Here is a 27,037-nt window from a genome sequence, read left to right on the forward strand (position 1 = left end):
CCCCTCTTTCGATCTTGAGGACAAACTCTTTCTCCAGGAGGGGGATGATGTTATGGACTTCATAGCATCCCGAGTTATCCACATGCATAAGAATTAAATTATTTCCCTTTCCATGTATGTTAAATTTGGTTTGGTTTGGTTTGGATGTAATTTGGCGTGAACCAATTGACCCATGGGTCTAAGTTGTATTTTTATTCCCAAACATATTTATTGGGATGGGATGCTGAATGAAGGCAAACATTGAGTAAATTAATTTTAGCTAAGTCGGATTCTTCCTCAGAGGGCTAGGTCGGATTCTCCCTCAGAGGTCCAGGTTGAGCTTCCTTCAAAGCTCAATCCATTCCATTCCGATTCCACCATTACACGTTCAAAGAACAGGGGTTCTCTTCCAGCATCAACAGTCAATCTGGAGGAAAGAGAGGGAAGAAGGGTGACGAGATCCATGGCCCGGGAAGATCCCAACAATGAAGAGACCCTCAATGGCTATCTTAACATACAACCCCGGTCTTCATCCTTCTCTTTGTACAATGATAGGGTGTTGGAATGCACATCACCACCATATGTAGGGAGGAAGGCCCCATCATCCTCTAATTCTATTTTTCATATAGAAATAAGATGGGGCTTTCCCGCTTTCCCCTCTCCCATTGAACAAAAGCAACCGCCCAAAAAGCTAATCCCCCCTCACATTAGCAAGAGAGAGAATTTAAACGCATTTTTTTCCAAATAAAATCAACAAAATATTTTTCATTGCCTTTTTAAACAAAGGCATTAATATCTTTTGAAGGAGTGAATTTAAGTAATTTATAATTTGTGATGGGTGAGAGTAGGGGTGGCATCGTGCCGAGCTGAGCCAAGCTCGAACCTGCCTATATTGGATCTGAGCTTGATTAAAATATTTTGAGCTCGAGCCGAGCCTATGCTCAAGCCTAAAATTGTTATCAAGCTCGAGCCTAATAATTTTAACCGAGTTTGAGCCAAACTCGAGCTTCAACATTCATTTAAAACTTTTCAAAAAATACAAGTCTCGAGTTTGTGCTCCAACATACATTTAAAACTTTTCAAAAATACATGTCAAATAAATTGTATATAAATTATATATACATTTTACATAAAATTGAAAATGACATCTACTTAAAATTGGGCATAAGGGTGGCATCGAATCCAGTTGAGTTTGAACCTTGTTCAAGCCAAGCTTGATTTAAATATTTTGAACTCGAGCTTGACCGATCCTAGCCTCAAACCTAAAATTGTAATCGAACTTGAGCCTAATAATTTTAACCGAGTTTGAGCTCGAGCTCTGGCTGAGTTTGAACTTAACCTACATTTAATACTTTATATAAAATATATATTATATAAATTATATATAAAATTATACATACATTTTAAAAAAAGAATGACAGGGGAGGTTCAGAATTGAATTTCAATAATGGATTAGAACGCACCAATATTAATCTTTTTTACTCCAAATGTTGTCTAACTTATTATGTAATGTTTGAATCTGGCCATAAATTTACTACAGCCGCCTTAGTGCCCCTAGTTGAAAATTTATATTCTAGGAAAAAAAACCTTTAAATAAAATCTTATTACTATTAGTGACTTATTAGAAAATTACAAGAAATATTTTAAAGTTTTTTAGAAAAGTTAAATGGACCTCTTATTGCCTCTTCTAGGGAAATAAATAAAAATTAATAATCAATCTAATATATTACTATACTTATTGATAAATTTTTAATCAAATAAAATGTCAAACACAAAATTGCTTTGAAAATTGCTTCATGGTAAAAGTATTACAACAATAATTGTCAAATACTTATTCAAAAATTTTCTATACGGTTTTCTAGCCCATCTTGGCAGGAAATCTTACTTAGAAAATTATATGATTTTTTAATAAAAATTTTCAATTAGAAAAATATTTACAAAAAATATGAGACACTAATAGTCCCTAAAAATTTATTTCTACTAAAATGTATTTTCAATTTCTTCAAGAGCCATGAGAAAGGAGAGTTTAAGGAAAAAGTTATTTTTTCACTTTATGATCTCGCACGTGCGAAATCGCACGAGCGAAAGTCGCATGGGGTGGGGGGTGCAGAAATTATTTCTCCCCTTAACTTGGTATCTCTGCTAGTTCTGGTTTTCCGCCGAGATGAGGAACGTTGCCAAGGGAAAAGCTTCCAGTGGCATCGGCTAGGAACTTTCATTGAGGATAATGGTTGTGATAGAAACGGCGGCGGTGGAAACAAAAGTGAAGGCAGACGAGGGGGAAGAAATCGATCGACGATCACAGAATCGGTGGCGACAGAAAGGCAGAAGGCGGCCGGTGAGGCAGCTGTCGACGGCAACACATGCGGCCACAATAGCGGCTGGAGAGGCTCGACAGTGACGAGGGGAGGAAGAATTTTCCCACACCACTCATTAAATTAACGAGCAGACTCGAGAGCTTTCAAGCCGAACCTTGATTCAGTCGAGCTCGGCTCATTAATTTAAATGAGCCAATCCTGGATCTTGAACTCGGCTTAATATTTGGGTATACGAATCGAACCGAGCCGGAGTTGAGCCACGGCTTGCGAGCCGGCTCAGTTTGAAGCTACCCCTAGTGTGAGTCATTTACCCTTTCGAAAAGAGCAAGTCGGCCTTTTCTTCTCGTCATTCAAATTTCAATTTGGCTGGCCATGTTCAACGGAAAGCTGATCTTCAAACCAAGGAATCTATAAATTTGAAACTGAAACGCAACTGTATCTTTCCGAGCGGCGCTTGCCACGACAAGCTGTGATAGAGAATGAACATCAACAAACTGGTTTGCAGCCTACTGAGCACGTTTGAAGAACTTCATTGATGGGTTCGGGGCATTTCTCATTGTCAGCCAAATGCATTTCCCACTCTTAAGTTCCATGTTACTCTAAAGAAGAAAGCAGATGCCTTGGGGTTTTTTGAAGCAGAAGACAAGCCCATCTCTTTTTGACCTTGTGTTCTTCGTCTTTTTTCCTCTGAATGCAATTATTCAGACGTCAGCCTTGGAGAATTTCCATTCGCGCCAAGGCCAACCAGTTCGAATTCAGGTTCAGAGCATGGAACCTTCAACCTAAAACCCGCTTCTCTATTATTCTTCATCTTCGAAAATTTCTCTTGAAGGTTGACTCTGAAGTAGGCGATTCGGTCGTAAGACATAGAAGAGGGAGGTCTCAATGGAAAATAGTGCAGTTTTTTCAGAAAATGTTTGCACAGAAACTTGGCATTAAAACCTTTTTTGCAGATAAATTCGTTTCTGTGAAAGGCAGACCAAATCCCCGGCAGCCGAAAAATGCTATTCCGCATAAAGGGCAAGGCAGATTTCTGGTGAAGGTAATCACCTGAGTGGTCTTCTTGTCTACTTCTCTCTTTTCATAGTTCTGAACCGGATAAAGACCTCATTGTCAGAGGAGGTTCTAGGGAGATTGATTTACCGAATAAAGGCTATTCCTTTGCCAAATCAAAGTCTTATGCTTCTTCAGTATTAGTATCCACTTTTATATTTGTTAATTAAAATATTAGTGTTTATTTCTCCAATCTTATCCATCTAACAAATCCAGCTTGTACCATTTTTACCAGGGAAATAAAGTAAAGTTAACTAAAACTATACCATACTTTTCAATTTGTTTTAATAAACTTTTGCTTCTTGCAGTTTCTTCCCTTCTGGGCGTGATAAAGGTTAATTTTTTCTTCCATGCTATTTCCCTGTACACCTTTTATGCCATTCGTCTCTTACAATAGCCTGATTAGAAAGTTAATTCTATTCTGAAGAAAAATGAGATGACGTTTTTGTTTTTTTTTAAATTTCTGATATAACCAACGAAACTATTTTGCAGGAGTATATTTCCTTCATTGCTGGTTTTCTCGCTCTTCTTTCTGTTTCTGTCTCTCAGAACAAACACTGGGAAGTAATTATTTACGCTGCTACTGTCGTTTCCTGCACTATCGCGCTGTCTAAGAGTCTTATAGCTACAAAAGAGCATCTATGTCGGGTTTTAGCTGTACTAGCAGTTACATTACTAGGGTTCGCTTATATTTTGAATTATCCAATCCACATTTCAGCGTTCTTTTGGAAAGCTTGGAAGCACGCTGTCTCATTTGGGTGTTTAAATATTGTAAGTCAGGTCAGTAATTTCCCTACAGTACTTTTCTCTGTTGCTGGAAAGTTGTTAGGTGTCAATTTTTTTATGGACACGAATCTTCCAATGGATCCACTCCTCTCTTCCTGAACATTCTGCCTTTTGGAATAAAACGTTTTTTTTCTTCGTGATTTTAGTATTTATATGGCCTTAATTTAGATTCATAGAAATGGTTTTCTGTTTGGCAGGCAGTTTTAAGGAGATTTTCACTCTTTATTAGAAGATATAAATCAGTTGGGTTCATTGTTTCAATTGTGCTGTCCTTATTGCTACTAAAGGTACGACATTGAACCTTTTACATGATACATTTTTCTCTTATCGTGGAATTAATTTAATTTAATCCTTAAGATTGAGAGATGGAATTCATTTTGATATTGTCAAAATTAGCATAAACTACAACTGTTTGTGTTAAATTACCAGTTCAGGGGTACTTTGGTTATTTCACATACACAGATTATTCTCAGCTTACCCTTATTAGATAGATGCCTTCATTCAGTTCTTATGCTTCAATCTTTGAATTCTGAGTTGTATTATATGAGTTATAGTTGATTTTGTAAGTAGGAGCATTTCTGTCCTTTTATGTAAATATCCCTTAAGTGAGTAATAAAAAGAAGGGAGCTCGTACTTTTCAGGCATGCACTCCAATGTAGCCTGTCCTTTTATGTAAATATCCCTTAAGTGAGTAATAAAAAGAAGGGAGCTCGTACTTTTCAGGCATGCACTCCAATGTAGCCGTGCCTGCTTCTCCCTTTCTCAATTTTTCTCAATTCCTCCGTCTTTCTCTCAAATTTTCTCTAGTTGCTTTCTTTTCATGGTATTAGAGCAATAGAAGTCTATCTTGAGTAGATTTTCCACAGATCTAAGCCTCTCTCTCAACCTTATTGAAGTACTTCAAGAAATTTCTGGACTGATAATTTAAAAATCAAAATTTGTTCCTCTTCTTACTGCCATAACCTCTTTGGTTATGTTACTAATTGAGTAGGGCCTTATGTTCTACTACCCTAGAAGGGTTCCTACTTGAAGCCCTAGATGCATATCTGCCTGAGCACCCCATCCAGGGCATGCATCATCCTGTTTTGCTTACATTATCCTACTTGCTGCATATGTAATTGATTCCTATCCAGCCTATGTGCTGATTTGAAAGTTGATTATTGTTGATTGAATTGTGTAATGAAAGTGGAGTTTCTGCCCTAATTTCGAAATTGTGGGGCTTCTTTTACATGTGCTGGTTGAAATTTATTTGGATATGAGTTTAAAGAGTATCTCTTTGAATGGCTGGACGAGAGGTCGGTCAAGGAGTAATTTCCTCCCACCAACCATCTGGGGAACGAAGTAACTCCCATTCAACGACCACTCTCTCTGATCCAGCACCTCTAGTAGGACAGCATCCAGGAAGAGGCGAAGATCGAACCAGTCTGGGGAAGCAGCACCGGCAGCAGCAGCAACGAAGAGGTAAACAACCGGAAGAAGAAGAAAAGAGGGAAAAGGAAGTTATTGAATCTGAAGATAGTTCAGGCGAGAGATGGCAAACTGTAATCTCGAAATCCTCACGCCGAAGGATCCTTGTGGAGGATCCGACCATATACGAATTCCGGAATGGAAAAGCAAAGCTGACTTTTCAAAAGAGAAAGGAGAAGAGTGGGGAGGCCATCCAGATTCATGCGCAAGAGGGGAAAAAGAAATCATACATCTCCCTCCCGATCTCCGCAGTCAGATTTTTCCTAGACATTTTTAGGAAAGTCCAAGTAGGAAACATGGGAAGAAAATACAGCAGATCACTCCTCACTGGCGATCTGGAATTCCAAGTTCACAGCCAGTATCATGGAGGCCTTCTTCATTGCGTCATCCACCAAAGACGTGGACAAATGATAATGGGTATGATTTTCCTCCCACAGCCCTCCACTTCTGGAATGGGTTGGAAACGATTTGATCAAATTCTTCAGCAGCTAGCCACCCCACCAAAAATCCACTCACAACCTAGCGCTTCACACCAGACAACTCTGTCGCTCCCACCGGATCCTCCACTAGAGAAGACTCAGACCTGCAAAACCAATTATCCAATACCACCATCAACACCACTCCCCCAATTTTCACCCCAGAAAAAACAATTCTTTATATCCCTGCCAGCCCACATTGAAACTGAGGGCAAGCGCAAAATGTCCCTGGCAGTCCTCTTGGAAGACCCGGAAAATTTTTTCACCAGAAGACAACTCCAAGAATGGCTGCAAAAACGAAATATCACGTTCACAGCCATCATCAAAGCTCATAAGAGGAGCTGGATCATCAACTGCCATTCGGAGGAGGACCGCAAGAGACTTCATTCACTAAAGGCAGAGACTATTTCAACGATCCTCCACATGACCAATTGGAGCCCAGAACTCACAACCCCCATCTCGGGGCAATGGGTGATCGTCAAAGGTCTTCCGGTGGAAATCCGATGCCGGCATACTCTGGAATGCCTCACAAAAGAATTCGGAGAGGTTATTTGGGCCGAAAGCCAGCCAACGCAGCTTCACAGAGAAAAAATTTTCATCCGGCCAAAATCACCGGTAAGTGGTTTACAATTTTTTCATATCTCCTGCGGAAAAACCATGATCTGGGTCTCCATGGAATTCGGAGATCTGGAAACCCTTCCGGCAGCCAACTCGGAAGAAACCTCACGAAACACAACCCAGACTCAGCAGATCCGTCAGTTACTGACTCGGAAGCCGCACTCGGAGTTCAATCGGACATGGGTTCCGAAAAAACAAAAACAAAAAAAAAATCCAACCACACAACATCAATCCCCATATCCCGAAACAATCCAATCAACACCAGTTCACAGTAACCCTTTCACTGCCCCCGCCGAAAAAGATCCTATCCACATAAGTGCATCCGCAGACAAAATCTCATCTCTGAAATCGCCCTTGGCAACAGTGCCAATCCCCAATTCCAAAACACCTGCAATACACCATTCCCCAAATCCAAAAGCTGATAGGATCTTTCAAACCGATGTGCAGACACATCCGGACAAGGGGATTATTACTTCCCTTTGTTCACATCCATCACTGTCAAACACTAACCCGCCTCGAAACAAAAAACACTTTCCCCCACATACCTACCTCTCCATTTACCAAAATCCATCATCACCTTCTCAACCTCGAGCCCCGCACCATACTCTTACACAAAAAAAAAAAAAAAAAAAAAAAAAAAAAAAAAAAAAAAAACCACCTTTTCAACCATCAAATCCACAGCCGTCGACCTCTACAACTTCCAAAGCGCCTCAGCCCACATCACGCCGTCGCCCCGTCATGTCCTTTCTACATCAACCCTTTCCCCAACGCCGCACCTCGAGTCCCGAACTCGCCTGCCATACATCAACCTCCAACACCCTTCAGTCGACATCACGCCCCGTCCTTCCCTTTCTACATCAACCTTTTCACCTCTGCCGCTTTTCATTTCCCGAAGCAGTACCCATCTTTCCATCTTTAAATCCCTCCCATCCCCTCCGCCACCCAAATCTTCCTCTTCCCGAAGCCTACCGTACGCCAATCCCTCAGTCCAAATCACGCCACCATCAACCCTTTCCCCAACGCCACACCTCGAGTCCCGAACTCGCCTGCCATACATCAACCTCCAACACCCTTCAGTCGACATCACGCCCCGCCCTTCCCTTTCTACATCAACCTTTTCACCTCCGCCGCTTTTCATTTCCCGAAGCAGTACCCATCTTTCCATCTTTAAATCCCTCCCATCCCCTCCGCCACCCAAATCTTCCTCTTCCCGAAGCCTACCGTACGCCAATTTCTCAGTCCAAATCACGCCACCCTCCCGTCCTTTCACTTTTAAATCCCTCTCCTTCCCTCCGCCGCCTAAATCTTCCTTTTCCCGAAGCCGCACCCCTCACTTGTCATCCCCGTCCCGCAGCTTCTCTAACTCGATAAATCCCCTTTCCCCCCCACTTCCACCCACATTCTCGGCTCGTTATCGAGGATCTCCCTCTGCGACCCCCCCGACCTCAAACCTTCCTCATCACCCATCCCATCCATCCCAGCAACCAACTCCTCTCGCCGTCCCATCAAACCCTCCCTCTCTGACTCAAATCTCCCCTTATACGGCCACCCCTCGAGCCCCGTTAAGGCCATCCCTCTTCTCTAATGAATCCACTTGGGATTTCGAACCCCCCTCTCACTCCCCTTCCCCCTTATATATTCACTCTCCCACTATCCTCTGCCCCACCCCCCTTCGTATTATTTACCCCCACTCCGACACCATGGAAAACTCAAACCCCAAAACCTTCACCCCTCCCTTCCACACCAATACTGAAAAACAAATTGCCACCACCCCTTTCCGATATACCTACTCCAGGAAAAAAGAAGCAGGGAAAACTAAAGCCAAACTCGGTAACCCCACACCTTCCGAGACAAACAAGGACAAAGATAAAATCAAAGACACTACCCCCCCACCTTCCCCCCCTCCAAATTCCCCTCCTGTCCTTCCAATGGAATTTCCGCATGATTGGTACGATCTCCCCCCTGCTTTCCCCTATGGAATCCCTCCAATTTGGTCCGACCTCCCCCCAACTATAACCTCTGAATCTACCCTAGCCAAGGCCTTCACTCCCAATCCGCGCGATGAGCTCCTCCTATTCCTGCTGGAACAGGAACAATCCTTTCCTCGAGAAGAATTTTCAGAAATGACGGAGCTTGCCAACATATTTTGTGCGGGATACACTGAAGCTGGAGCCGTGGAGCGAAACATCAACTCCCACCGTTCCCCATGATCGTTCTATCATGGAATGTAAGAGGTCTCGGCTCTCTGGCCAAGCGTGCTCTCGTCAGAGCAGCGCTTTTTGATGTTAAACCAAAAATAACTATACTTCTTGAAACGAAGATACAGTCTTTTGATTATTCAATTGTGTGTAATATATGGTATGACTCCAACCCAGCGTGGGCGCATGTAGCTGCAATTGGCCATTCTGGGGGCATTATTGTCATCTGGGATCCAATTGCTTTTGATGCTATTTCCGTCCTTCCGGGGCGATACTCAATAGGTATCCAGCTCCGGGATCACAACCTCGGTACTTGTTGGGCTCTTGCTGGCATATATGGGCCTACTCGGTACCATGACCGAGCATCTTTCTGGGAGGAAATCTTTCAGCTTGTCCAATTGTGGGACCTCCCTTGGCTCATTGGAGGAGACTTCAATGCGACATTATCTTGCTCTGACAAATGTCCTCCTGCTTCCCGAACCTCATCAACCATGAGAGCCTTTTCTGACTTTATCAATAGTGTTGCTCTCTCCGAGATTCCTCTTTCGGGGAAAAAATTCACCTGGACAAATTGTCAGAACCCCCCCATTTTGTCTAAATTGGACAGATTTTTTTCAAATATAGAATGGAACCTTCTTTTTCCCAACACCTCTGGCCAAGTCCTAAACAAAATTGGATCTGACCATTGGCCTATCCAACTCAATTCCCGGCCTCTTGCGTGGGAAAAATCTCCCTTTCGGTTTGAGAATGCCTGGTTATTAACCACGGCTTTCATCCCTTCTTTGAAATCTTGGTGGCTCGAATTGGAAAATCATCCGAACCCGGGCTGGGCCCTCCCTCGGAAACTGAAAGCCCTCAAAGCAAAGATCAGAATGTGGGATAAAAATCACCGTGTTTCTGCTGCTTCCCAGAAAGATTCGATTCGCCGCCGCATTTCTGAGCTGGATCTACTGGAGGAACAAAGGTTAATCTCTCCTACTGAATTTTTGCTTAGAAATAAATTAAATGCTGAATACCGTACATTTCTTCATTCTGATTCTGTCCGTTGGAAACAACGTTCAAGATTTCGTTGGATGGCTGAGGGTGATGGAAACACAAAGTTTTTTCATTCCATCGCCTCGGCCAGGAGGAGGACTAACCGTATCACTGCTCTCTGTAACGGAGACCAAGTGGTAACGGATAGTGCCTCCATTTCTAACCTTTTGGTGAAGTATTTCTCAGAGCTATATTCAGAAGTCTGTTTCAGAAGACCAAAAATCCATCAGCTCAATTTCGAGCGCATCTCAACTGAAGACGCAATTGATCTTGAAAAACCATTCTCCTCAGAAGAAATTGAACGGGCTGTGCTGGGCCTTCCTAAAGATAAAGCCCCCGGACCAGATGGCTTTAATGGTGAGTTTTATCACTGTTTTTGGGATCTGTTAAAAAATGATGTATGTGCCTTCGTTCACAATTTTCACCAAGTGGGAATTACTCACTCTGGAATTGGTGCATCTTTTATTGCGCTTATTCCTAAAAAAACAAATTCAGAGGAGCCTAAAGATTTCCGGCCCATCAGTCTCATTTCCAGTTCATATAAAATTATTGGTCGTCTGTTGGCTAATCGGCTAAAAGCTGTCCTTTACAAGGTAATTAATCCTTGTCAAAGTGCTTTTATCCGAGACAGAAACATCCTGGACTCTTCTCTTACTGCTCATGAACTTCTTCATTCGTTCAAAAAATCTTCCCTTCCTAGGTTTGTTCTGAAAATTGATTTTGAGAAAGCCTTTGACCGGATTGACTGGAAACTGGTGGATTATCTTTTTGACCGTATGGGTTTTGGTACCAGATGGAAATTCTGGATGAGGAGTTGTATTTCCTCCCCTTCTTATTCTGTTTTGGTAAATGGGAAACCCCGAGGATACTTCAAATCCTCTAGAGGGATCAGACAAGGAGACCCCCTTTCTCCATTTATTTTTACTCTCATTGGAGAATACCTTACCTCTATGATCCGGTTTGCTAAACGTTCGGGTTGGCTCAGTCCTATTTTTTCTGATCCAATCCAAGACGTCCCCATTCTTCAGTTTGCAGATGATTCTATTCTTTTTGGAGAAGGGTCCATGAGACAAATAAAACGCATGAAAGCTATCTTGAATATCTTTGAATTGACGTCTGGTCAAAAGATAAGCTGGGAGAAAACCACAATCTTTGGTTTTAATATTGATGCATCTATTCTCAACTCAATGGCGAACTATCTGGGTTGTAAGGTAGCATCAATTCCGAGTACATATCTGGGCTTACCTTTGACTCCTTTCCTGCCTTCGAAAAATTCCTGGTTTCCGGTTGTTGAGAGGCTTGAGAAGCGTCTGGCTTCTTGGAAAGGAAAATTTTTATCCAAAGCTGGTAAACTGGTTCTAATTAAATCATGCCTTCATGGAATACCTTCCTATTTCTTATCTTTGTACAATTGTCCAGCTTCTATTCGGGATAGAATTGAATTTTTGAAAAGAAGATTTTTATGGGATGGGCCAAATGGGGAAAAAAAGGTTAATCTTGTAAAATGGGTTGATGTTTGTAAACCAATTGTAATGGGGGGCCTCGGGATTCGTGACGTTGCTACCACCAACAAGTCTCTGCTACTAAAGTGGGTTTGGAAGTACAACATGCAACCCAATCTACTGTGGCGCCGAATGGTTGCAAGTAAATCAGGAAAAGAGAGAGGTTGGTGGACGGAGGGGGGAAGATTTTACAAGTTATCCCCTGTTTGGAAGAAAATTGCCAAACTCTTACCTTGCTTCAAAGCCGCCGTCAAATGCTATATTGGAAGTGGTGAAAATACTCTTTTCTGGTCCGATTGGTGGATCGGGACTAGTTCCTTAGAGGAAAGTTATCCTCTTTTATTCCAGCTGTCAAGATCTCGAAGTTCAATGATTTCTGACCATTGGCAGTCCTCGGGTGGGTGGAATCTTCATCTCAGACGGGCATTAAATGACTCTGAAACTGTTGAAGCAACTGGCCTGATCAATTTACTTTCTGGTGTGGCCTTAAAAAATTCTTCCGATATCCTCATCTGGACACCCAACAAACAAGGTATGTTCTCTTCAGCCTCAACGTACCATCATTTGATTTCCTACCATCTTCTTCACGCAGAACATCTTGTTACTTTTGCTTGGTCGCTCCCGATTCCTCCTCGCATCAAATTTTTCATCTGGACGGTATGTCTTAAAAAAATTTTAACTTCTGACGCTTTGCAAAGACGAGGCATTAATATTCCCAATCCAGAATGCCCATTTTGCAACACATCTCCTGAAACAGCAGATCATACGCTTTTGCATTGCGAATATGCTCATAAGATTTGGACCGAATTAATGGACAAGATCGGTTTATTATATTGCCCTTCGCAATATTTGCTAAACACTATTTATACTTTGGTTAGCTCCCATTTTCCGAAGTTAGGGAAAATCTTAATATCTTGTTGTGTTGGACACATTGTGTGGAATTTATGGAAAGAAAGAAATAATCGCAAAATCAATCAGAAATCTATTCCTCGGAATATTCTCTGTGATCAGATAGTCGGTCAAGTTAGCTCTTGGGTTCTCCTTCGCAAAGAATTCTGTGATCTAAGAGCAACAAATATGAGGGAAAATTGGAGAAATGTTGCGAAAATGTCTCTTATTTCGAAGGCTCCTATTATGATAGAATGGACTAGACCTCCTCCTGGACACTTTAAATTAAATTTTGATGGAAGTGCTTTCGGTTGTCCGGGCCCAGCCGGATTTAGTGGAGTAATTCACGATGATCAAGCAAATCTTCTCTACACTTATGCGGGTCCAATTGGAGTATCAGACTCTACTTGTGCGGAATTACATGGCTTGCTCAACGGGCTGAAACTCTTCATACAAAAAAAGGACGGTGCTCTCTTGATTGAAGGGGATTCTCAAGTTATTATAAATTGGTGCTCCAAGCCTTCAAAACCTCCTTGGCGTCATTGGAAGATTTATGATGAAATCTGTAATTTAACTTCTGATTTATTATGTACTTGGAAACATGTACCAAGATCTGCTAATCATTTAGCCGATGTTCAAGCTAAAAAAGGCGTTACCCTCCAACATCTTGTTGTGGAGGAAATGTCTTTTTAGTTTTTTAGTTTGTATTTTATCTCTTTTGAATGCATTTACAACTCTTCTCAAAAAAAAGAGTATCTCTTTGAATAGAATTCTGGTGTTTTTATTTGGGTGAATTTATGTTAGAATCCAGTAAACCTGCTGCTGCCCTTAAACCTATTGAGAATTCAGACAGTTGAAACCTATATTAGAGATGATCCTCCTATTCCTATGAATGAAGATTGGGAGGCTAAAGATAACCAAGCCATAACTTGGTTGGCGAATAGTACGGTGTCACGCTTATCTTGAGTTGTGGGACAACCAAGGGGATGTGGACCAAGCTGGCTTCTATTTTGTCTCAGGAGGGCCACCTATCTTGTACTTTATGAGTTATATGTTTAGTACTTCACATGAAGAGGGTTGAAAGATCAGTCACTAAAGATAACCAAGTCATAACTTGGTTGGTGAATAGTACGAAGTCACGCTTTAGTGACTAGATCTTGAGTTGTGGGACAACCAAGGAAATGTGGACCAAGCTGGCCTCTATTTTGTCTCAGGAGATCAACCTATCTTGTACTTTATGAGTTATAAGTTCAGTACTTCACATGAAGAGTGGTGGCAGATCAGTCACTGATTACTTTATAGAGATGAGAGGTGTTCTTCAAGAGATCAGTATGTTTCATCTCTTCACATGAATGCGAATGATATAAGGAAAGAGAAAAATCAGATTCAGGCTGCAAGGTTTTTAGGGCCCAATTGTTAGCCAATGATGACGTGACCACTTTAGAACAAGCCTTTAATAGAGTTATTTGAGCAGAAGGAGCTGTAACAGGTAAAGTTGTAAAGGATATCAGAATGTCAGATGCAATTGCACTCAATCTTCACTTATCATTAAGTAAGTATGAGGGTAGAGGTTGAGGGAGAGATTTCTCTACATGAGGCCATGGTCGAAACGATAAAGGGGATTAGAAATGCATTCATTGTGGTCGATCAAACCATTTTTTGACAAATGTTGGGAGAAATTTGGTAGCCTGCCTGGGTAATCTCCACAGTGACGGACAAAGATACTACCTCCTACTTTGGTCCACAAGATGAAATTCAGCAGTTACTACAGAGACTTGGTTAGTTGGCCACTACAACTACCACCTTTTTGATTTCAGGATTCCATACTATTCAGATCTTCAACTTAGAGTGTAGGAGAGAAGAAGGAAGGAGAAGTGAATGAGGAGAGGTAATGATGTTAGAGAGAGAGAGAGAGATGAAGTGAAATAGGGATTTGGAAGATATCTGAACCCTTCCCCTTATCCTTTATTTATAGATGACAATAGTACATAAATTATTAGTATACCCTAATACCCTTCATGCTAGAGAGACTGAAGAAGAGACCAAAAAATAAGATAAATACAATAATGCCAGCCAAGCTTGTCTATATCTTTCAACACTCCCCCTCAAGCTGGTGGTGAAAAAACATTGTATATCCCAACTTGGTATATGAACTGGAGAGAATTTTGGAGTTAACTGACTTCATGAACATATCAGCAAGTTGTTTATAAGTTGAGACATGTTAAAAGCTTATGATTCCTGCTTGCAACTTTTCTCTCATAAAGTTACAGTCCACCTTGATATGCTTATTCTCTCATGAAAAACTGGGTTGGAGGCAATGTGGATTGTTGCTTGATTATCACAATAGATTTCCATAGGGTCTTCTTTGTGGAATCCTAATTCAGCTAGAAGAGATTTAACCCATAGAAGCTCACTTATCGCATGTGCCATGACTCTGTTTTCTATTTTTGCACTTGACCTTGTATCCACATTTTGTATTTTACTTCTCCATGTAAGAAGGTTGCCTCCTAATAAAATATAGTATCTTGAAGTAGATTTTCTTATTGGAAGATAGGGCCCAAGCCCACACGACCAAAGAAGGCCCACATATCCAAATGTGTTGGAAGATGGGCCCAAGCCCATAAGACCATGGAAGTGTCAAGATTTTTTGAAGATTATTTTCATTTCCCGATTGATTGCATACATAGAAAGAGGGAACTTAGGGAACATATAGTCCCGTAAGTGATAATAAATGCAAAATTACAATAATACCCCTTTACATATATATATATATATATATACATATATACATATACATATATATATATATATATATATACACATATACATATATATATATATATATATATATATATTAACATCCCCCCTCAAATAGATGCTGGTAAGTCAACCAACAACAATTTGTCAACCAAAAATTGATGCTGCTGTCGAGTCATTGCTTTGGTGAAGACATCGGCCACTTGGAGATCTGAAGAAATGTAAGGAAGAGATATCACTCGACTCTCTAAGATATCTCGGATAGAATGACAATCAACCTCAATGTGCTTGGTGCGTTCATGGAAAACGGGATTGGTGGCAATCTGAATAGCACTAGTGTTATCAACATGAAGAGGGGTAGAAATAGTCTGAGGAAAGTCAAGCTCCGAAAGAAGACCACGAAGCCATACAATCTCAAAACAAGCAGTAGACATGGCACGGTACTCGGCCTCAGTAGAAGATTTTGAAACACGATCCTATTTCTTACATCTCCAAGAAATTAAAGCATCATCTAAAAACATACACCAACCCGTAGTAGATCGACGTGTATCTGGACACCCAGCCCAATCAGCATCACTATAAGCAACAAGTTGAAGGGATGAGCCAGTAGGAAAGAATAACCCACGAGTAGGAGAACCTCGAAGATAGCGAATAATACGTCGAATTGCCGCAATATGGAAATGCCAAGGAGAGGACATAAACTGATTGATCTGATGAACTGCATATTAGATATCGGGGCGAGTAGTGGTCAAGTAGATGAGACTCCCAACCAAGCGCTGATAGAGAGTAGGGTCATCTAGAAGGTCCCCTTCATCTTTCCTGTATTTGGCATTGACCTCCATAGGAGTATCAACCGAAGAAGGGTCCTCCAAACCAATCAAGGTAATAATATCTTGAATATACTTTTGCTGGTTTATGAAAATACCATTGGCCCAATGATGTACTTCCAGTCCTAAGAAGTAGGTGAGCTGGCCAAGATCTTTCATATGAAAAGTGCCATGCAATAGCTGCTGAACTTTAGTAATCAAACCACAGTCAGTGCTAGTAATTATAATATCATCCACATAAACCAAGAGAAGGACTATACCAGATGCGGACTTGTGGAAGAGAGAAGAATCATACTGACTTTGTGTAAACCTAAAGGTAAGAAGCGTACTGTGAAACTTCTCAAACCAGGCCCGGGGAGCTTGCTTGAGTCCATATAGAGAACACCTTAGCTTACAGACATCATGAGGAGAAGAGGTAATCATACCACACGAAAGCTTCATGTAGATCTCTTCTTGAAGGTCATCGTGAAGAAAGGCGTTCTTCACATCCATCTGATGCAGTTGCCACGATTGGGAAGCAGCAATAGCTAAGATAGTTCGAACCGTGGTCATTTTGGCAATAGGAGCAAATGTATCTTAATAATCTATCCCATATTCTTGTTTGTTGCCCAGAGTTACTAGGCAAGCTTTGTACCGATCCAAAGAGCCATCAGAGCGAAGTTTTAGAGAGAAAACCCATTCACTCTCAAGAGGCTTAATTGTAGGGGGGCAAGGAACAATATCCCAAGAGTGATTCTCTTCAAGAGCTTGAAGTTCTGTTTGCATTGCATGCTGCCAACACTCATGTTCCATGGCTTGTTTGTAACAAGTGGGAATGGAAATAGAGGATAAGGTAGCCACTAGAGAGACAGTGGAGGAGAAACCATACCAATGAGGAGGTCGAGAAGGGTGAGTAGACTGGCGAAGAGCGGTGGAAGCTAGAGCAGGAGTAGAAGCAAGCGTCAGGACAAGATCGTGAGGGGGCATAGAGGAAGTGGAACCAGACTCATGTCTACTACGTCTTCCATACACAAAACCAGGTTTGAACCTTTCCACAATTGTCGAAGAATCATCAAAGCTAGGCAGAAGAGATAAAGATGCAAATGGCAGCTCAACATGAGATGGAAAGAAATAATGATTTTCAAAGAAAACCACATTCCGAGAAACACGTATACGACGAGTATGTGGATCATAACAAACATAACGCTTTTGAGGTATAACATAACCAAGAAAAGCACACTTAACTGACTGGGCTGTAAGTTTATGTTGTTCATGAGTAGGGAGATGCACAAAACAAACACAACCAAATGTCCGAAGATTAGAATATGAAGGAGAATGGCCAAACAACTTAAAGAAGGGAGATGCAAGATGGAATGTAGGAGAAGGTAAATGATTGATCTAATGAACCGAAGTAGAAAGCGCTTCACACCAAAAACGAGAAGGAACAAATGATTCAAGTAAAAGGGTTCTGACTACATCAAGAAGGTGACGATTTTTCCGCTCAGCAATACCATTTTGTTGAGGTGTAGAAGGACAAGAGCGTTGAGAGACGATCCCTTTGCTTTGAAGTAAGTCCTGAAACTCATTAGACATGTATTCGCTGCCAGAATCAGAGCGCAAGACCTTGATGTTGGCAGAGAATTGAGTCTCTAGAAGTGCAAGAAAACGCTTAAATACTAAAAAAACTTCGGCCTTAGCCCGTAGAAAGTAAACCCAAGTAAACCGACTACAGTCATCAATAAAGGTGACAAAGTACTTGTAATGCGCATGGGAAACAACAGGTGTAATCCCCCAAACATCAGTATGTATAATACCAAAACATTGTAAGGCATGAGATGCATGATGAGGAAAAGGTAGAACTTTACTTTTGCCAAGTTTGCATAATGGACATTCAAAAGAAAGATCAAGAGAAGAACATGCTTTATGTCCCAATACACCAGAATTAAATAATTTTCAAAGTACATTAGAGTTTGGGTGGCCTAGATGTGTATGCCACATCTTAGGTACAGAACCAACAACATTACATGCAATGGAAAGAAAAGGAAAACTAGGACTAATGGTGGAAGGAAAAACATCAAGAGGAAAAAGTCGTTCCACTTTAGGCCCCTTCGGGATCATCGTCCCTGACACTTAATCTTACACAACACAACCAGATCGAGAGAAATGGACATTACAATTATTATCGACAAATATAGCAACATAAATAAGATTTGTGGAGAGGTCAACAGACACAAAAACATCAGTTAAGCAAGAGGAAATATCACCAACAACATTGATAGGCAAAAAACTGCCATCAGCGGTGATAATTTTCTGATTTCCATCACAATTTCTGACATTGGAAAGATAAACAACAGTATTGGTCATATGGTTAGAAACTTCAGAGTCAAAATACCATGGCTTAGAAGAAACTTTATGATTACTTGAGAGCCCAAAAATAGAGAAAACAGAAATGATCATCTGTTGTACCATCTCAGGAGTGAGTATGTTCGGGTTTGCCGAGGTTGTAGTGGTAGTAGGAATAGGAACAACCGTTGAGGCAATAGGGAATGCAGTTTAACTAGAGGCACCAACAGAGGCATGATAAGCAGTACCCTGCTTCCTTTCAGGTCGAATGGGGCAGGCAGAAATGATATGACCCTGTTTCTTGTAGTAGTTACAGAACTTCCTAGGGCAATCCCGAGCAATATGACCAAAAGCTTTACAACTAAAGCACTGAACAACACGCATATCTCTTCCCTTATTCCTCCCCTATGCTGCATATGCCATAGTAATAGGGGCACCAACATTAGCCCGATGTTCCAAGCCAGCTTGAGTTACTATACGCTGCTCCTCACGAAGAAGTTCACTGAAACAAGCATCTAGAGATAGTACAGGATGATGATTTATCAAATTAAACCGTGCAATTTCAAAATCAGAATGGAGCTTCATCAAGAATTGATCTCTCTTGCTGGTTTCATACACTGCTTGAATAGTAGAGAGAGCTGCAATGGGAACATTCGAGTAAACAATGTCTGCATAGTCGGCCCAAAGGTTTTGAAAACCAGAAAAATATTCCTCAATGGAGAGACTTCCTTGGGTGAAATTAGCCATCTCATACTCCAATTGAAAACGCCGAGCCGTGTTGTCTTGATGGTAAATCTTGGCGAGATAACTCCACATGTCAGCCACATTTCTATAAGGCCTCAGATTGAGAACAAAGTGAGGCTCAACAGAGCCAAGGATCCAGGTCATGACCCTAGCATTCTTGACTGTCCACTTGGACAAAGCCTCGGCCTCTTCGAGGTGCGGGATCACTCCCATCGATATGACCCTATAACTCTTTTCCCATGACGAATAAACGAAACTGAAATTCCCAGGCAGTGTAATTTTTACCCGTGAAACGAATAGGGAACGACTCTAACCGATCAGATGACATGATAAAATCCAGATGACATCTCTCTGGACAGAAACCCCCAAATGCTAGAACAGAAAACCCAAGTCTTCAAAGAGAAGAAAGATAAACGAGCCAGGCACCGTAATCGTCAATTCGAATGGGCACGAACCAGAACCAGAACCCAAGGACTCAATTTCTGCGTACAGTGTTCTCTGTTCGTCCGTTCGAGCAGAGGACCAACACGCCGAAAATCAAGCTCAAATAACGACGCAAGAAGGGCGAAACCCAACCTGATCGATCAAATGAACATCGTCGCTGTGTCACCAGATTCGACTCCTATTCTCCAATCTGAAAGTTTCTGAACGACGAAGCCTCTTTTCTCGTGTATGCAAGTTTGCGTGTGGGATTGAAGCGTTCGTGAGTTCTCCGTGGAAGGACTGGAAGTAAAACGAACCTCCAAAATCCACTAAATCACGCGTAACAGCAAAATGAACAACCAAAAAAAAAATTATCCGAGAGAGGAATCTCCAAAATCCACTAAATCGGAGATAGGAATCTCTGAAATCCGAGATAAAACCCAGATGGCGCCACAAGACCCTCCGAAATCAACTGCAAATCGAGAACCGATAACCTTGATCCAAGATACGACGAACTAAGAAAGAGGGACAGAGAACTCACCCGAAGCAGCAGTCGTCGATGATCTCCAATGCCGAACTGAGACAGCCGATGGCGCCGAACAAGCTTTGAAAAAAATTTAGGGCTCGGAACGAAGCTCTAATACCATGTCAAGATTTTCTGAAGATTACTTTCATTTCCCGATTGATTTCATACATCAAAGAGGGAACTTAGGAAACATATAGTTCATAATAAAATGTAAAATTACAATAATACCCTTTACATATATATTAGAAGGAAAATCCATGCATCCAAGAGATATAGAAGATGGGCTCAAGGCCTATAGATCAAGGAGAAGACCCACAGGCCTATACAATGATGACAGAATGGTAAATAAAGGGTAATCTCATAGAGATGACATTGATGTAATTAGGTTAAAGTTCCAGGGTTAAAACCCTAAACCTTCAACCCTAAGTTCAAGGGTATTATTGTAATACGGTAGTTTCATTAATCTATAGATAGAACTTCAAAGGGAGGGTTAGGAAATCAAGTCCATAACCACCTCTTCTTCCTCTAGTTTTCTCCCAATGGGTCTCTCTCCCTTTTTTTTCATGAGCTAAATTCATGGAGTCCTGTAAATCAACATTTCTATTATCTGGTGATCCAGCCCAATACTCATCGACAAAGCTTTCAATATTAAGATGACCTTGACACTTATATAAGAACCCTTGTTCTGGTGCCTTTTTCAAGTACTCGAGAATCCTTTCCAATGCTTGCCTATGAGACATCTGAGGTTTATCCATATATTGACTGACTGCAAAAGAAATATCTGGTCTAGTCACACTGAGATAGATAAGCTTGCCAACTAGCCTCTGGTACTTGCCTATAACAACTTCTTCTCCTTAGCCAGTACAAAGTTTTGTATTTGTCTCCATAGCAGTGTCAGCAGGGCGACATCTCACCATTCCTATTTCTTCAAGCAAGTCAAGAACATATTTCCTCTGTGATACGATAATACCATGCTTGGACTGAAGAACCTCAATACCGAGAAAATATTTAAGAAGTCCCAAGTCTTTTGTCTTGAATTCATTGCATATCTTGTTTTTAACTTGACTGATGCTATCTGAATGACTACCCGTCAAAATAATATCATCCACATATACAGCAAGTAGTACAACTCCTTTCTTAGTATGCTTGACAAATACAGAATGGTCCACAGAGCACCTTGTAAACACAAATCGAATCATTCTTCGACTAAACTTGTCAAACCAAGCCTACAGAGATTGTTGTGGACCATATAGTGATTTTTTAAGGCGGCACACGAACTCCCCCTCAACCACATATCTAGGTGGTTAGTGCATATTAATTTCCTCTTTAATATCGCCATTGAGGGAAGCATTTTTTACATCTAGCTGAAAGATAGGGCATCGAGAATTAGCAGCCAGAGATAATAAGAGATGCACCGAGTTGAGCTTTGCGACTTGGAAAAAGGTTTCCTCATAATCAATCCCATAACATTTTTTTTAAATGATGCTGATTTTTATTAAGACAAAAACGTAAAAGAGCAATTTACAAAGGAGGGAAGCCTTCCCAAACAATGAGAGATTGCTGACAAATTCCGAATTTTGCCAATTTATCTGCCAAAGAGTGTGCTGATCTAGGAATGAGATTCCAATTACAATCAATAAAAGATACAATGTTAGTAATACTATCCGTGATGGACTAGTAGTGTTAAGGGGGGGGGAGCTGTCTTTGGAACACCAACTAATAACAGTCTTCGAGTCGCCTTGAATGATTAACTTGCCATGGAGACGATCCCTGAAGATTTGGAGGCCAAACAGTAGAGCACTAACTTCAGCAGTATTAGAATCAGCAATGCCCACCGGACCAGTATAAGAAAGAATAGGGTCACCATTGTGACCTTTGAACACACCGCCTACTCCAGCCGGCCTAGGACAACCAATAACACTACCATCAAAATTCAGCTTAATGCAATCGTAAGGGGGAGGATCCCAGATGACCATAATTGGAGTTCTGCAAGGGCCAGACATATGGACTATCAAAATCCAATTTTTCGGAAGGGAAACACCCGATAGAGCGGAAAATTCCTTTCTTGTATGAAGCCAGCTTGAGATGAGGCCCACGGCATGAGAAGTCGTGTTGTCCGGGGTGCAAGCTTGGAGTGAATCTCCGGTTGTTCCACTTGAGCCAAATGCACCATGGAACATGCGCATGACAGGACGAAAGTATTAACTTGCCCAACCGAGGAAGGTGAATCCCTCAAACCATCTCAAAAGTGCCAAAGAGGTCCTGATGTAGCCCCACTTGGAGCCTAATCTTCTGAAAAATCTTCATCCATACTTGCCATGAAAATCCAGTGTAAAAGGACATGCTAGACTATCTCATCGCACTCACCACAAAAGAGACAAGAAAGATCAAGTGTGGTGAAGACTCTTCTATGAAGGTTGTCCAAAAGAAGAATCTGTTCTCTGATGGCCGACCACACAAAAAATTTGATTTTGCTTGGCGCTGAGAGTTTCCAAGCCAGATTCGTCTTGTGTTCATGAATATTGTAGTCTTGCTTTCTGATATGGGAGTAAGCAGAAATAACAGTGAATCGGCCATTAATGTTGGGCTTCCAAATCAGCTTATCAACTGAATGCTCCCGGATAATAGTACGACTGGTAAGGAGAGAGCAAAAAGCCAGCCAACAATTCTTCATCATTTAGTCCCCGTCAGAACGGGAGACTCCATGAATCAGCCATAGAGCAAGAGAGGTCGCTAGCCACCCTATGCAGCCCTGAGAAGTCCTCCGAGAGGGATCAGGGGCCACACCATTCATCCGACCAGAAGAGAAGGGTTCCATTGCCCATGTGAAACGAGGTAGCATCTCTGAATATTGGAAGGAGCTTGAAAATTGATTTCCATATCGGGGAAAGGAGGCGAGCGGCACCACCCTCTCTCCATTAGGCACCCAAAAACTGAAGGTAGAATTTCACCATATTCCTCCATAAACTGTTATGCTTGTTGTTGAAGTTCCAAATCCATTTGAGCATAAGAACTTTGTTCATTTCTCTTGTAGGTCGGATGTCCAATCCTACCCTATTATCAGGCATGCAAATATCCTTCCAACTAACTAAATGGTATCTGAAGGTGTCTTCTGGACCTCTCCAGAGAAATCATCAACGAATGGCATCGATTTTGGAGCAAATGGAGGCCGGACAGTGCATGAATGATAACAAATAATTTGGCAGCCAACCCAGACTAGACTTGAGGAGAGTGAGACACCCCGCTGTAGATAAGAGTTTACCCCTCCAAGTGGCTAGCCTCTTTTCAAATTTCTCAATGAGGGGGGACCATAGTGATGTCGAAGACCGAGAATCAAAAAGTGGGAGCCCAAGATATGTAGCTGGCATATTTTCCACAGAGCATCCCAAGTAGTCCGCCATATCTCAAAGCCTAGCTGGATCAACGTGGTAGCCAAGAAGAGTGGTTTTTCCCTAGTTTATGTTTTGATCGGAAGCCAATTCAAATAATCCCAGAATAGCACGCAATTTTCTGATATGATCCATAATACCAACCCCCAAGCAAATAGTATTATCCACAAACTGGAGAATCGGAATATCAAAGGCTGTGCAATCTATCATGGGGAGGAGCCATCCCATGTTCTTGGTCGAGTAGATCAAGGAGGATAGATATTCTGCTACCACGTTGAAGAGCAAGGGGGAGAGGGGGTCTCCCTGTTTGATTCCCCTGGTTCCCTTAAAATACCCACAAACTGTTCCGTTGAGAAGGACAGAGTAGCTTGCAGAGGAGATGTAGCTTTGGATCCAGAAGCGCCATTTTTCCCCGAATCCCATCTTCCCTAGGAGGGTGTCCAGAAACTTCCAGTTAACTTTGTCAAATGCTTTTTCGAAGTCAAGCTTGACGATGAATTTGGGGAGCTTGCGGACCTTGAAATGATGACTAAGTTCATGACATGCCATGGCCGAATCACGATTGTTTCTTCCCTTAATAAAAGCACTCTGGCCATGGTGAATGGCAATAGGGAGGACTTCCCTGAGTCAACTAGCAAGGAGGCGTGCAATCACCTTATATGCACTGGTGGTGAGACTGATCAGCCGGAAGTCGGATGGGAGCTTTGCCCCATCTTTTTAGGGATGAGGGTGATGAAAGAGGCTCCAATACTCCTATATCTGATGCCATGCTGATAAAAAGGAGCGGGCCATGTCGGAGATGTCGTCTTTGATGAAGAGCCACAACGGCGATAAAATTCCCCGTTGAATCCATCCGGGCCCGGAGCACGATCCTGAGGAAGACCAAGGGCTGCAATTTCAATTTCCCGACTAGAGAAGGGGAGCTCGATGAGGCTAGCTACGGCTGATGGAAAAACCTGAAGGTTAACACTTTGGAAGAAGGGGCGGACTGGGTGGTGATTAGAGTATAAATTTGCAAAAAAATTCACCAGTGAGTCAGAAATAAGTGTTCGGTCCGAGGTGGTCTCATCGTTGATGCTGAGCATGACGATGTGGTTGGCCCTTCTTCGTGTAGAGGCGATTGCATGGAAGAATTTAGTATTAGCATCCCATAACATTGGGTATAACCTTTAGCCAAAAGGCAAGCTTTAAGGCGAGCCATTGTAGCATCCGGATTCTGTTTGACAGCGAAGACCCATATACAACCTATCGGCTTTTTGCCAGATGGCAAGGAAACAAGGCGCCATGTTTGATTATCGTAAAGAGTTGTCATTTCTTCATCCATGGTTGCTTTCCATCGTGGATTCTAAAGGGCCTACTAATAAGATTGAGGAATAACAACAAAAGAAATGGAGGCAAGAAACTGACAACAAGATGGTGATAACCGATGGGTAGATAAAAAACGAGCAATTGGGGTGAGAAGTAGAAAGTAAGGTGCAAGCCCTAGTGTCACACAGTTAGATTTAGGTTAGGTCCGTCTAGCCAAGCGGAATATCTACCCTATGTGGCCTAGTCCTTCCCAAGAACTAGTCAGCCTCCTTGAGCCTCGGATCCTCCAACCAATACTTCACACTAGAAGTTGTAAGCCAAAAAGGACAATGGAAAAATCAAGATATACAAGAGAAAAGCCAACTTTGTATTGAGAATACAAGGTTACAAAGGGTGGCCAAACACTCTTGAAGGCCAAAGGCTAAAAACTCTCTCTATACACTTGAAGAGCAAAGAATGGTAAGGATTTTTCGATCCCTTTACAATGGGAGAGGTCCCTCTATTTATAACCTCTCCCCTGGCCTTTAGAAATCTCTAAAAATGCCCAAAAATCCGCTAGATCCTAAAAATTCGAATTCTGGCGTCAGAGGCGCCTTGGTCGCACGGGTGCCTTTGAAACCCCATTTCGCGCTCCTCAGGAAACGCCTGGGCTCAACCCCGCTTCGCACGCTTGCGGATGCGCCTGGTGTCCTTGTCGCGCGCAACCCCATTTTGATCCGCTTGGAGTCCTAGTCGCGCGTAACCCCATTTTGACCTGTTGGAGTCCTGGTCGCACGTAACCCCATTTCGATCCATCTAGAGTTCTAGTCGCGCGCAACCCCATTTCGACCCGCCTGGAGTCCTGGTCGCGTGCAACCCCATTTCGGTCCGCCTGCGCTCCTGCTGGCTGCAACCCCATTTTGACCTGCCTTCTTGTGTCTGTTGGCATGCTGCCTTGTGTCTGGGTTGGTTGCTGGGGTTGTTGCGTGCCTTGTTGCTTGGCCATCCGTTTGGCAAGCTCAAGTGTGTCTTCCTCTGCTGCAGCTGATGCCGGCCAACCATATGTGTGCGCCCCTCTGGGCCGTGCCATTGCACTTGGCCTTGGCCTTTGCTGCTTTTGTTGTGCACTGGACTTGCATAGTCTTCGGCCTTGGTGTCTGGCCACACCATGGCTTCATCCTCTGTCTCATACTCCCACCGCCATAAGGTAGACGCCCTCGTTTGCAAGCCCTGGCGATAGTCGGCTACCTCCTTTTCGAACTGCCATAACTCGGCAACGTCTTGCCTTGTTGCCTCGCTTTCCGGTTGACCCTGCCACTTGACCAAGTATTGCGTCCTCCGAGGCTTGCCCCTTTGGCGTGCCTCTCGGTCTGCAATAATATACTCTAGCCTATTGTCAAAGGTAGTAGATATATCCATGGGAGCTCTTGGGTCAACTATTCTATCCGGATCCGGGTCTTCAAAATAAAAGGTTTGAGACATGAAAAACGTTGTAGAACTTAAATCTTTTCGGCAGCTGCAATTTGTAGGCAAGGTTGCCCACACGTTCAATGATAGGAAAGGGTCCTTTATATTTCTTCAAAAGACCTTTGTTTTTGCTTCTTAGGTGACGAAATTGCTCAGGTCCGAGTTTTAGAAGGACATGGTCACCGATATTGAAAGAAGACTCCCTCCTCTTCAAATCAGCATGTTTCTTCATCTTTTTAGCTGCCTTATGCAATAAGACCCGTGCCAACTCCGTTTTCTCTTTCCACCTCTTCGCCAGCTGATGAGTTGCTGGACTTTTCCGTGAAGTGTCTGGAAAGAGACCCATGGGAGCCAAAGGCTGTCATCCTGTCGCCAACTCGAAAGGACTGTGCCCGGTTGATTCTGATTTCTGCAAATTGTATGAAAACTGGGCCACATCTAACAAGTCTTGCCAGTTTTTTTGATTTGCTGCAACAAAATGGCATAAGTACTGTTCTAACAAAGCATTTACCCGCTCAGTTTGGCCGTCACTTTGAGGATGAAAACTAGTGGAAAAACTTAGAGATGTTCCCAATAGCTTGAATAACTCGGTCCAGAATTTCCCAGTGAATCTGGGGTCACGATCACTGATGATCGTTGTGGGCAAACCCCAATGCTTCACCACATGTGCCATGAATGCTCTAGCTGCTTCGTCTGCTGTACAATCACTTGGCACCGCTACGAATGTACCATACTTCGTAAATCTGTCTACCACCACCATGATAGACGCCAACCCATCCTTTCTACGTAATCCAGAGATGAAGTCTATTGAAACAGACTCCCATGACCGCTTTGGAATAGGTAAGGGCAATAGCAAACCCCTAGGCTTGCGTTGTTCAATCTTATTTTGTTGACAGATAAGACACGTGCGCACAAATTCCTCCACATTATTCTCCATGTCTGGCCAATAATACTGGCCAGACAACAAGGCCAATG

General features: G+C 42.3%; 1 protein-coding gene across 1 annotated transcript in view; it reads left to right on the forward strand.

Moving 5' to 3' along the window:
- The first annotated feature begins 2,756 nt into the window (after positions 1–2,756).
- Positions 2,757–27,037, forward strand: part of LOC137942989 (uncharacterized) — a 41,540-nt gene continuing 17,259 nt past the window's right edge. The window contains exons 1-3 of the mRNA XM_068788701.1: positions 2,757–3,339; positions 3,843–4,130; positions 4,334–4,423. Of these exons, the coding sequence (XP_068644802.1) occupies positions 2,989–3,339; positions 3,843–4,130; positions 4,334–4,423 (729 nt within the window). The 5' untranslated portion in view covers positions 2,757–2,988. The remainder of the gene's footprint in view (positions 3,340–3,842; positions 4,131–4,333; positions 4,424–27,037) is intronic.

This window comes from Aristolochia californica, unplaced genomic scaffold (genome assembly GCF_029961685.1).
Source record: "Aristolochia californica isolate CCGP_79_NKW_82.1479 unplaced genomic scaffold, dmAriCali1.0.hap1 SCAF_10, whole genome shotgun sequence".
Classification (NCBI taxonomy): Eukaryota; Viridiplantae; Streptophyta; class Magnoliopsida; order Piperales; family Aristolochiaceae; genus Aristolochia; species Aristolochia californica.